Source organism: Pinus tabuliformis, chromosome J, assembly GCF_031772625.1.
Source record: "Pinus tabuliformis cultivar Carrire ecotype Pingquan chromosome J, CPIR1, whole genome shotgun sequence".
Lineage (NCBI taxonomy): Eukaryota > Viridiplantae > Streptophyta > Pinopsida > Pinales > Pinaceae > Pinus > Pinus tabuliformis.
This window is the reverse complement of record NC_142295.1, coordinates 1,462,944,476-1,462,958,126: the sequence shown is the minus strand read 5'-3', so window position 1 is coordinate 1,462,958,126 and position 13,651 is coordinate 1,462,944,476. Positions and strand designations below refer to the sequence as shown.

The 13,651-nt window shown below is 38.9% G+C and overlaps 1 protein-coding gene across 2 annotated transcripts in view; it reads left to right on the top strand.

Moving 5' to 3' along the window:
- Positions 1 to 13,651, top strand: part of LOC149232881 (RING/U-box superfamily protein) — a 179,791-nt gene that overhangs the window by 89,299 nt on the left and 76,841 nt on the right. For both annotated transcript variants that reach the window (XM_089379535.1, XM_089379534.1), the window contains 2 exons: positions 10,260 to 10,374; positions 10,524 to 10,618. In XM_089379535.1, coding sequence (XP_089235661.1) covers positions 10,260 to 10,374; positions 10,524 to 10,618 — 210 coding nt within the window. The remainder of the gene's footprint in view (positions 1 to 10,259; positions 10,375 to 10,523; positions 10,619 to 13,651) is intronic.

Sequence of the window (13,651 nt, the reverse complement as noted above, 5' to 3'; positions counted from 1 at the left end):
TTGATTAAGTTCTCCTGTCGAGACATCCTACCCATGCAGTTTGGGACTCATGGGAAGTACCTCTCATCTGATCAATGAGCAGGGAAATGAAGTTAGGGACCATAGTAGTACCGATGGATGCATCGTTGTATCTATCGTACTCCCTACGCTAGGATGACCTCCATTGATCTAGGATCAATGATATTGGTCTGGGACCAGTGGTAGGAGTTGTACCATACTATGACACTGGCTTCGGGTCGGTTGAGACTGGTCTGGGACCAGTGGTACATACTCTGAGACTGACTTTGAGTCAGTATGATACATCCTCGATCATTTCTTCTTCATAATTCAGACAAAAGTAGAGCAGAATAGAACAAAGCAGAGCAGCGCATAACAGAGCAGAGCTGTATAGATCAGTACATGGCAGAACAAGACAAAGCAGAATAGGCAGAATAGAGCAGAGCAGGGCAAGGGTTAGGTTGTACAGGGCAGTGCATTTGATGGATGAATAGTAACGATTGATAGACAGACTGCAAATGAGGTTCTCCCTAGTTGAGAGGGAGTGTTAAAATTGGCAACTAGGGCAAAACTTCATGTGGGTAATCTTATTCATGGCTGATAATATTTTTATTAGATTCCCCTCGTCGAGAGGTGTAGGATTGATATAAAGATGATCCGATTACGATAAGTATTCACAGAGATATGAATTTATTTTGATTATGGAATTATTATCAAGCCGACCTACAACTCATGTAGGCTCAGAAGCCCAACAGTCGCATTTATTTAAACACCAACGTTGTGTATAAATATAGGAGGAATTTTCCTCATTTGGACTCACTCATCTCATCACATCTCTCTCTCTCTACTACGCAGAAAAGAGTCTCTTCTCTATTGCGCGGAAAAGGGTCTCTCCCTCACACATGTGAAGCCGGAAGCTGTCGAAACTGAAGCTGCAACTGCAAAAGTAAAGTTTGACTTGTGTGGACTAGAAGATCTCCTCATCTGAACTGCGCTGTAGGTTCATCTGAACCTCCTCTGAAAGCCACAACTTTTGGTGGTGGAATCAAGTCAATCCGACGGATGGTTTGCAAGATATCGACTGCCCTAGTTTGAAGCTAGAAGCTGCCGAAACTAAAGTTGCAATTGCAGAAGTAAAGTTTGACCTGCGTGGACTAGAAGATCTCCTCACCTGAACTGCGCTGTAGGTTCATCTGAACCTCCTCTGGAAGCCACAACTTTTGGTGGTGGAATCAAGCCAATCCGATGGTCGGTTTGTGAGATATTGTCTGCTCTAGTTTGATGAGGAAGCCACTAATGCTGATGTTGCTGATCTAGGGTTTGCTACTGCTGATATAAATCAGATTTATTGTACTATTTCTCTCTGCTGAATTATTGAAGATAAAAGAAGATTTGATCAAAGGGTTTCCCCACACATTGTGGGGTTTGTCCTTGGCTAGCTGTCACATCTTGTGTCTCTTGTCTTGGCTTGTTTTCTGTCGATCGTTTAATGTTCTATCTTCACTTTACTTTATGTACATGTGATTGCTAATCTGTGGAATATAATAAGAAAAAGAAGTAAACTGTTATAAGCATAGAACATACCATAACTTAACATGGTATCAACGCTGAGGTGAAGACAAAACCCGAGCAAGAGCAAGAGCAATCACCGAAGAGAAGATTGTCAAGGCTATCCTAAAAGAACTATGGGGTCCTCAACACTCTTTCCTGCCAAAGACAAGCTCCGTGAGAACACTGACTATCATGGATGGAAGATGTCTATCAATCTAACCCTAGAAGATCAAGGAGTGTTTGGACCATGTAAGATGCAATATTGTTGAGCCTCCATCAAATGTATCCGCTGCTGCCAGGTACAAATGGAAAACCTGAGAAGTCAAAACAAAGAAGATCATCCGGGACTCTATCGACAAGCACTTGGTGGCCTACATCTCTGACCTGAACACCCCCAAGGAAATCTACGATAGACTGATGAGTTAATTTAAAGTTAATGATGCAAATCAAGTTTTGCTTCTTAGAAATAAGCTAAGGGAAATCAAGAAGGGTAAAGATGAGAGTATGCAACTATACTTCTTAAGAATCACCGAGATCAAGAACGATGTCCTATCTATTGGGGAGACTATTACTGATAGGGAAATGGCACTCACGACTCTTGGAGGATTACCATCCGAATGGTACGTGTTCAGGACTACTCTTCTGAACAATAATGTAATTCCTTGTTTCGAGTAATTAATGGCTAGATGCATTCAAAAAGAAACAAGGGTAGAAGAGCAAGAAATGCCCTTGCCTAAAGGTCCTCCTCCTGCCTTTTCTTCTCATGCTAAGAAAAGAAATAATTCTGGGACTAAATCAAAAGGAAAGGCTGGACCTAAGGGTGGAAGAAAAGGACGATGTTACATCTGTGATAAAGCAAGTCACTATGCAAGGGAGTGCCCTGATAGAAAGCACTCACACCAGGACGATGATCAAAATCCCTTTGATGGCAATCAAAGGAATGACAAATTCAATAACAAAGGTAAGAGGAGAGCTAGGAATCAAGGAAGAGGACAACCATTCAAGAAGGCTAGAAATTCCAGGATGTATTAAATGCAGCTGACCTCCGAAAGAACCTGGTGTCCATCTCGGCAATGGAAGACAAAGGCTACAACGTAACCTTCACCGATGCAAGGTACGTGTAGCGAAAAATAATGTTAAGGATGCCTTTACTCTTGGGTTTTGTGTTGATTCATTATATCAGGTTGATGGAAGTTCGCTAGGTGTCATGTCTTATGACACATCTCTTCAATCCGAACTTTGGCATCGGAGGTTTGCCCCCCTTCATTATAAAGCTCTACTCGGTGTAAGACAAATGATGATAGGGATGCCCGAATTCGGAGTAGAGAAAGGTGGTATGTCTAGGATGTGCCGAAGGAAAGCTCAAAAGGGGACCATTCCCCTCAAGCCAAAGCAAGACCTCCGATATATTACAATTGGTTCACTCAAACATATCTGAGGCTGGCATCCAGAGGGAGACTACTACACCACATGCTCCTGAGCAGAATGGTGTGGCGGAAAGGAAGACCTGTACGATTGTGGAAGCTGTCTCTATGGGTAAATGATGTAACAATGCCTGATGTGGAGGAACCCATGGATCCTATTTATCCACCTGAGCCTTCCTCTTCTAAGAAGAGGCCTTCATGGCTTAGGGGGATACTTGATGATGCTGAAGGACATGCTGCACCCCGAGGAACCTTTCGTGAAAGTAAGAAACCTAATAGGTATCAGGGATACCTGACCATCATGAGCACAATCATACAAAATGAGCCTTCATCATTCTCAGATGTCGTCAAGCATCAAGTATGGAAGGATGCTATGACCGAAGAATATGAGTCTATTATGAAGAATGATGTCTGGGAAGTAGTTCCCAGACCCCAGGACAAGACAGTTGTTACTTCCAAATGGCTTTACAAGATAAAGCATGCGGCAAATGGAAATACAAAAAAGTATAAGGCTCGTTTTGTTGCTCGTGGTTTCTCCTAAAAGGAAGGTATAGACTATGATATTTGCACCTGTTTCCATATATACGACCATCCGCTTGATCATAGCCCTTGTGGCTTCACAAGGATGGAACCTACATCAGATGGATGTCAAGACCGCATTCTTGCATGGTTCGATAAAAAAAAAGAGGTCTATGTGGAGAAACCCGAAGGATTTGAGATTTATGATTGAAAATCTCTTGTATGCAGGTTGAAGAAGGTTCTCTATGGGCAGAAGCAAGCACCCCGAGCATGGTATGAGAGGATCGATAGTTACTTGATGAAGCTGGGATTCTCTAGGAGTGAAGCCGATCCTAACCTTTACTTTAAGGTTGAAGATGACAAACCTCTCAGACTGGTGCTGTACGTGGATGACCTCTTTCTAACAGGTGCATACCCTCTCATTCACAAATGTAAGAGGGAGTTGGTTTCTGAATTTGAATTGAAGAACCAAGGACTTGAAGTGTGGCAGAAGCCAAGGGAAATTTTCCTATCTCAAGGAAAATATGTGGTGAAGATTCTGAAAAGATTTGGTATGATGGACTGCAAGCCTGTGACTACCTCGAGGATCTTAACTTTCAGAAGTTATATGGTAGTGATGTCGGACCAGATTTGGGAAATGCCTCTGAGTTTCAAAAACTCATTCGCGTTGATGTTCTTGGTGAACCTCCGTCTGAACATATGTTTTGCAGTTAGCATTGTGAGCTCATATTTGGTTGAGCCTCACTATATTGGTGCCAAGAATCTTCTGAGATGTCTTCAGGACACAATCTCTCATGGATTGAGATACATTGCTGGAAATATGAAACTGCATGATTATTCGAATGCTGATTAGGCAGGTAGTGTGGAGGATCACTGGAGCACTTTTAGTGCTGTTTCTCTTTGGATTCTGCTTCGATATAATGGATGAGTAGGAAGCAGAAGTCGGTTGCCATAAGCACCACCGAGACCGGATACATATCTACGAGTATGAAATCATATGAAGCTGCCTGGTTGGGGAAGCTCTTCAGTGAGCTGTTTGAACACATACCATTGTGATTATCTGTAACAACCAGAGGTGGGATTCGATTATTGAGGAATCCCGTATTCGTCGATTGCTCCAGCAGATAGACATCATCTGGGATATGGTAAGTCGATGAGCAAGGAGGCTCCATTACATTAAGATGATGTACAAGTCGATACACCTTGTCAAAGCCCCAAGGAAAGATCTAATCTGTGATTTTTCCCAAACGACACGGAGTCGTCAAGAAACCCTTGTACAAGGGTCCTGCATGTTGCATACATTGAGCTCTAGGAGCTCTGAGGGCTTGCGGTTCTTACTGGAGCAACATACGACCACAAGGTGACTCACCCTCCCCTAGTGGTGCACACTAGAACAAGATGATTCGCTCTCTTGTGGGACAAGATGATTCGCTCTCTTGTGGAACAGGATGATTCGCCCTCCTGTGTAGCAGGATGATTAGTTATCCTGTGAGGCCTGGATTGATGTGTTCTCCATGGCAACTGTAGCAGGATTGATGTGTTATCCTGTGAGTCCTGGATTGATGTGTTCTCCATGGCGGCCTGGATTGATGTGTTCTCCATGGCGACTGTAGCAGGATTGATGTGTTCTCTTGTGAGGCCTGGATTGATGTGTTCTCCATGGCGACTGTAGCAGGATTGATGTGTTCTCCATGGCGATTGTAGCAGGATTGATGTGTTCTCCTGTGAGGACGGGATTGATTAAGTTCTCCTGTCGAGACATCCTACCCAATGCAGTCTGGGACTCATGGGAAGTACCTCTCATCTGATCAATGAGCAGGGAAATGAAGTTAGGGACCATAGTAGTACTGATGGATGCATCGTTGTATCTATCGTACTCCCTACGCTAGGATGACCTCCATTGATCTGGGATCAATGATACTGGTTTGGGACCAGTGGTAGGAGTTGTACCATACTATGACACTGACTTCGGGTCGGTTGAGACTGGTTTGGGACCAGTGGTACATACTCTGAGACTGACTTTGAGTTAGTATGATACATCCTCGATCATTTCTTCTTCTTCATAATTCAGAGAAAAGCAGAGCAGAACAGAACAAAGCAGAGCAGCGCATAACAGAGCAGAGTCGTACAGATCAGTACAGGGCAGAACAAGACAAAGCAGAACAGGCAGAATAGAGCAGAGCAGGGCAAGGGTCAGGCTGTACAGGGCAGTGTATTTGATGGATGAATAGTAACGACTGATAGACAGATTGCAGATGAAGTTCTCCCTAGTTGAGAGGGAGTGTTAAAATTGGCAACTAGGGCAAAACTTCATGTCATCTTATTCATGGTTGATAATATTTTTATTAGATTCCCCTCGTCGAGAGGTGTAGGATTGATATAAAGATCATCCGATTTCGATAAGTATTCATGGAGATATGAATTTATTTTGATTATGGGATTATTATCAAGCCAACCTTCAACTCATGTAGGCTCAGAAGCCCAACAGTCGCATCTATTCAAACACCAACGTTGTGTATAAATGTAGGAGGACTTTTCCTCATATGGACTCACTCATCTCATCACATCTCTCTCTCTCTACTGTGCAGAAAAGGGTCTCTCCCTCACACACGTGAAGTCGAAAGTTGCCAAAACTGAAGCTGCAACTGCAGAAGTAAAGTTTGACCTGTGTGGACTAGAAGCTCTCCTCATCTGAATTGCGCTGTAGGTTCATCTGAACCTCCTCTGAAAGCCGCAACTTTTGGTGGTGGAATCAAGTCAATTCGACGGACGGTTTGCAAGATATCGACTGCCCTAGTTTGAAGTCAGAAGCTACCGAAACTGAAGCTGCAATTGCAGAAGTAAAGTTTGACCTGCGTGGACTAGAAGATATCCTCATCTGAACTGCGCTGTAGGTTCATCTGAACCTCCTCTGGAAGCCGCAACTTTTGGTGGTGGAATCAAGCCGATCCGACGGTCGGTTTGTGAGATATCGTCTGCCCTAGTTTGATGGTGAAGCTGCTAATGCTGATGCTGCTGATCTAGGGTTTGCTACTGTTGATATAAATTAGATTTATTGTACTATTTCTCTCTGTTGAATTATTGAAGATAAAAGAAGATTTGATCAAAGGGTTTCCCCACACATTGTGGGGTTTGTCCCTGGCTAGCCGCCACATCTGGTGTCTCTTGTCTTGGCTTGTTTTCTATCGATCGTTTAATGTTCTATCTGCGCTTTACTTTATGTAAATGTGATTGCTAATCTGTGGAATAATATAAGAAAAAGAAGTAAAGTGTTATAAGCATAGAACATACCATAACTTAACATGAAGTGTAGAAGGTTGAGCAATGACGGCAGGGTATTGTGCAGGTAGCACAAGAAGTAGAAGAGCTCCTGCGATCCATGGTTGGAAGAGGTGGAAGGCTTGAAGATGTGACCAAAATGCAGTGATGGAGGTGAAGGTGGAAGGCTTGAAGATGTGACCAAAATGCAGTGATGGAGGTGAAGGTGGAAGGCTTGGAGATGTGACCAAAATGCAGTGATGGAGATGAAGGTGGAAGGCTTGAAGACATGAAGAAAGATGGAATACTAGAGGAGCTGGATGTATTCAAATTAGTCCCAGCTAAGGCAAAATTATGATTGGGGAATGGATGTGAATAGGCCATACAATTAGACACATGGTTGTGGTTTAATTGCAGGATGAAGGTTCTAGGTTTGGATGATACACTTTCCAGATTATTGCAGGGGTTTGGAGGCTTGGTTTGCGACTTTATAACACTTTGGTCCCTAGGTGTGGAAAGGTACAACTTCTTGAAGTTGAAATCAGATTCTACGTCTGTGGTATATCAACAGAAAATACTAGCCAACATTGACACTTATCCTACTAAGTGTCAGTGCTTGATCAAATATTCGGTGAGGTGTTTCACATTGCATCAGTCATGCTGGTCACATGACTTGTAGTTGACATTTTTGTTCATTTGGTGTCAACATCAAAATCTGATTCTTGGGGTGCATTATAGAGTTGTGCTGCAAAGTTGCAAACATCTTTGACATATTTGGTCCAGATGAGTTTGTATTATGGGACAAACATTTGTTCTTCATATGAGCATTAAGGGAGGGTGTTACAGTTAACATATAATAATGGCCATATGATAAAGTTATAATGACTTATGTCACTTACTAGACAAATAGAGTTGTGTTAGATTAGGTTAGAGCTCAAGTTGTACAAGATTTTGGTATGGAACTTTGTGCCCTTCTGGTTTGCATGCACTGTCAATGTTCTTGTGTGATTTTCCTCACAAGTACTTCAGTTAATAAGTTTTTTCCAACCAGACAAATTAACAATCCCCAGCCTTTTCCACTCAATCAAACAATCCAGACATTAAACTGATAAATTCCCTTTGAAAATGCTTACAATTTGCCTGAGCCAGACTGCATTCACTAAGCATTTTTTCTTCACAAATTCTTGGTTGCTTTCTCTGCCAAAATTTGGCCCATTTTTAGAATTTCTTCCTTTGCCAAATATACATGTCTTGGGCTTGTTTTTCTCCAAAAATATCTTCTCTTCTGGCTGGCAAACAGACTACTCTGCTAGGGCATGACTTCTGCAACTGCAAAAACATCATGCTGGCAGTTTGTCATGAATCTTTTGGACTGAAAGTGAACTGCTTGAATTTGGGTTGCTTCTCTGCTTAAATTTGGGTCTTACCGCAACCTGTCCCAATAAACTAAAGTACTGTACATAGCGTTATAGTCCTTTTTAAGACAATCCAAATCCCAAACCCCTAAACTGTGGTACTAGTATTGTTTACTATTATGTTGGCTCTGGAGTCCTATTATAACATAATTCTCATCTGAAGCTCAAAGCTAAGTCATTATAACTTTCACATATCGTCTTAACTTATACGTTCTAATATTGATGGAATCTATCTTTGTAACTTTTGATTTGGATGTATGGATGACGATGCTATCTATTAATTGCAGATATACAGAAGTACAAACTCCATACACACACGTGAATGCATGTGTTTTACATACATTTACACTTGATATTAACACATGAACTCCAAAAATTTTGTTGTTCATCTCTTCACCCTTTCCCATTACTTGCACGTGGACAACCTTTTTAAAACATGAAATATTGCGAAGTAATAAAATAATATTAAAAGATCTAATATTTAATTAACTGCGGAATTCTATTAATAACATTACAAAATGTTAAATTAGAATTTGTTTTTATGAAGAAATAGAAATGTGAGAGTATTATCATGGCAATTATTCTACACGTATAAAAAGTTAAAAACACAATAGAATATATATATATATATATGGAAACTACTTCATCGCACATGTATGGAGTGACGTCATAAATACTTCCATCACGCCCAATTATTACGATGTTTAAGTTCATATAATTAGTCTTATCATGCATAATGTTCGATTCAATAATATTTGCTTTTCTTAAGGGGATATCCTATCATTTACTTCGATACATCTATATGAACATACAACTATGGTTTTTTACAATTGCAGGTGACTCCATATAAAAGATGGATTTAATAATTATTTTAGGGGCTAGGAATTGTAAGTTTCATTAACATACAACTACTACAGTTTACAATTATAAGCGATTCCATATATAAAACATGAATTTAATACCTGTCTTTTGGTCTAAGAATTTTAAGAAATCACTTTTCTAATAATATAAATTTCAATGTATGGCAACCTCAATTATCCTTAATATTATATATCGACGAAGCATTCTTATGTTTCAGGATTATAATGTACATCTAATTCTTGATTAAATTTTAAGCTTTAGTTAAATTCTTAGATACCTAAATTGCCTCTGCAACAAACCCAAGAATAAGGTTTATGACATGTTGGGATTAGAGAAGTTTCTTGGAATATATTGGAATTTGAACATTTCAAAAGGTTACATGTATATATACTCAAGCAACTTTGTAGATCCCATTGTGTGTGTACAGATCTAACCCTTGGGCTTATATAAATAAAATTTCTAAGTCTGTTACTTAACCATCTACCAAAGGTGTGTTGCTGATGGGGAGGTCAGAAGCCGTTAGTTCAAATCCTGTTGAGTCCCTTAGGGATATTAGCTGATATATTGTTGGCAGTTTAGATGTCCTCTATCTGGATATTCTGGGGAATGGGGTTGGATTCCACGAAGTTTTCCCTGGAATATATATACACACATTTGCTTTTTAGTTTCTCAAACCTGATACTATGCTTATAAGCAGACTGTTGATCATAATCAGTTCTTTATCAAATGATAAATAAGTTTCTATCTGGTTGAATAGCTTATATATTGATGGATGTTCTTATAAGATTTAAGTTCTGCTTAATGTGTCTTATAATCAGGGACTGTTGTTTATAACTTTATATAAACGAGGTCAAATGAAGCCTTTTGATTAACAAGATTTATTTGACCAAAAGAACGTCGTCTATTTTCTCATTCCCCACTGCAGGATACATCACATAATTTTTACTTCTGATGGTGCTAACTTGAAATTAATTTAACTCTAAAACCGTCAAGATTTTATCTAGAGGAGGCAAGTATTATTTTATTGTCATTATGGACAAGGCATTGATTTGATTAACAAGGTCTAATGTCACATGGCTGTGATTGAATTACTATTTTTAAAGCCTTTAATCAATATATGTTCTCAGAAATGCTAATTTCCTCCGATGCTATTCAAACTGCTCTCGGAATATATTATTTTTCAGTAATGATCTGGAATTAAGAAGTTTGAAAAGTAGTTTATGCTATTTGATAGGTGCGGACTTACTCAGAGTGGGTGATAGATGGCGATTATGATTGGCCTACAGCCTGCAATAAATGTCAAGTAGGCTTTGATGATGGAGCTGCTACTACTCGACTGGGTTGCTTACGTAAGACTGACCTTCCTTCGAATAGGATATGGAATATTACCAATATCTTTGTGGTTCATTTAATGGTACATATGGATCTTCATTGCTTTTATCTGGCTTGATGGATTTTGGAAATCATTCCTGACTATTGTATTTTCAATTAAATTTAGATGTTGTGCATACACACTGTTTGGTGTCACATCTCCAAAGTTTTCCTCCCCACACAGCTCCAGCAGGATACGTCTGCCCTTCTTGTTCCTCTCCGGTAAAATGTTTTCTATATGTTTTCGTTATCTTAAAGTTCTCATCTGCATATCTTTAACAACGTTGACTTCTGGTATCTTTGTACTTTTGTAAAATTTGTCATTCATTTTAAGTTTTAACCATGTTTTCTGCTGTTGGTAACACAACTTAAATTTTGGAAATTTTATTTATCTTTCAATATACTCACTAGTGCATCTTTGTAACGTATATTGTGCTAAAATATATTTCGTCAGCAGCAAACATTTTGGTATAGAACTACTGGAAGTGACTTTGTGTATCTGCTGGTGGCAAACTGCCTTCCATTTGTTCAATTTGAGACTTCAAACAGTTATATGATTAACACCTTACACAAATCAAGGGTGGCAATGCAGCATATCCAGAACTGTCTCTGCAATAAAGCTTCTCTAATGGGACAAAAGAGGCATCAAATGATAAGTTTGACCTCTCATATTGTCTAACTGTGGCTGCAGTAAATACAATTGAATAGCAGGCTACACACAAGTGAAACTTATCGATATTGACATCTCAATGCATGGCTTCTAGAGCTACCTGTCATAAACATCATGGCCTAAGACTAATTGCATCGAGAGAAGTGAGGTGCATTCTACATTCTAGCATGGGAGAGATGCGTAATGTCTGTACCTAATGATGACATGGCACATGATATAATTTAGCCCAATATAATATTAATATTTTTAGAAAAAATAACAGCACAGTATGGATGAAATATGTAACATCCATGCTTATAAATCAAAATATATAAAAAGTCCTTGATACAATTTTTTTTTTTAAATGAAGAGAGTACCAAACATTAACCAATTAAAACATACACACTCCCTACTGTATATCCAAATTACTTCATGATCTTTTTGTAAGATTACACAGAAATTGAACAGAGAGGAAACCGAACAAGTGGGAAGAGAACTGTCAAGTTTATATTCATTCAAAATCATGATATGTCTTCCTACATATATACAAATGAATAGGAGAAAGACATTACGTAATTATTTCTTGTTTATTTGTTATTAACTTTAAAGTACTTAATGTACTATGTATTAATGCAAAGTAAATGCTATTTAATAAAAAAATACCTATTAATAATTACATTAACATTCTCCATTAATCGTGATTCTGAAAAATACACCAAGCTTGTACCTAAATTTGAAAAACATATCTAGACCGAGTGGCTTGGTGAAGATGTCTGCAGTTTTGCTTGTGTGATACAATATTGAAGTTCAACCTCTTTATATTCTACAAGCTGTTTTATGAAGGATGATATACATCATTTTGTTTGGTGTGCACATGAAACACTAGATTATTTTCTAATTTTTAAAACAAAAATAACTCTCTTTGGTCTGCTGAAGCATCAATTTTCCAAGTATTATTCCAACTTCCAAGACAAACTGTTCCACATCCTCCTTTTGCTGCCGCCCAGTACTCTGCCTCAGTAGAAGAAAGTGGAAGATGATGCTGTTTCTTGCTAACCAATGACACTGCATCTGTTCCAAGACTGAACACATAACCAATAATTGATTTCCGATCATCTGCTGATCCTGCCTCATCAGAGTGTGTTTAATGAATCTGTTGAAGTCCATCACTTTCACCATGTAATAATCCAAAATCAGTTGTATCTTCAACATATCTCAAAATTCTTTTTGACGCTGTCCAATAGTCAACTTTAGGGTTTTCCATAAACCTCGATATGTCATTGATTGCAAATCTAAGATTCGGCCTAGTGGCTGTAAGATAAATTGAACTTCCTCTGGCTGCCTATAAATTGACCGCTGGTTGATTTTAAGTTGACTTTGGCTGAAAGTTTCAGCTCTTTCTGCATAGGTATAAAATGAATTTTTACAATCAACCATCTTGTCTTTGTTTAATAGACCTTTGTCATACTTTGAGAAACAAAGACACATTTGTTAATTGGCAAAGTTCTACACCTAAGCAATAATTTAGGAGGGGTTTGAGTTTATCATGTCAAAAGAACATAATTTAGTGTTTACCTTGGTAATTGCTTGGACCTCACTTCCTATAATGATGATGTCATATACAGATATCAACGATAATACCATATCACCATCCTTACTTCTTCTAAATCCATTATCCTACAAATGTTTGTAAATTTTGATGTACGAAGCTCTTGGTGCCTGTTTGTTAAAATTGGCAACTAGGGCTAAATTCCACCTGGGGACAGCTCATTTGATGGAGATGATGATTGCATTAGATTCCTCTTTTTGAGAGGTCCAAGATGTTGAAATTTGATGATTAAAAAAAAGTTTCCAACAATCCCAACCTGGTTTTAATTTCACCTTATCACTCCTATTAAGTGAAATGCCCTTTCCCATAAACATACATTCAACATGTAGAATTCTGGAAATGAAATTTTCAGATTAAAACACATGGGACTGTCAACACATGCTGAAAATAAATATGGACATAACCAGACCAGCAATACACATAAAAATACACAGATTTTTGGTCAACTTAGACCCAGGCAAAACCTCTTCAATCTTCTCTGGGGAAACCCTGTTAGAGAGCTTTTCAAACTTATTTATCTTTCAAGTTCAGGTAAAATACATTTGCAGACAAATCAAAATAACAAAATACAACTTATCTCTTCAGCCCAAAACTCCTTGAAAACGGTGCCCACTTTGCCTTGATTTCCATTCCCACTTGAAGCTGAAAATATGTACTATATAGATACGACTGTATGGATGCACTGTACTGACTGTACAGATTTCGGTACTGCTGTATGGACTGTATGGATTTTTTTTTCAAAAACTTCTCTTGAATGATGTGCAACTCACAACATTAAATGATTTTTGTACTGTACCTTCCGCTGTCTTCTAAACCTTGATTTCCATGCCCAGCGTTGCCCAGAAATCACTCCTTCAGCTTGCTGCAACAAATTTCTCCTTCATAACTTTTTTCTAGCTCTCAGCCTCCTTTCTCCAATCTGCGCATGAAGAATGAATGCAATCTCTCTTTTCTTTTCTCTCTTTTGTTTCCCTAAATGACTTTTGGGCAACACTAA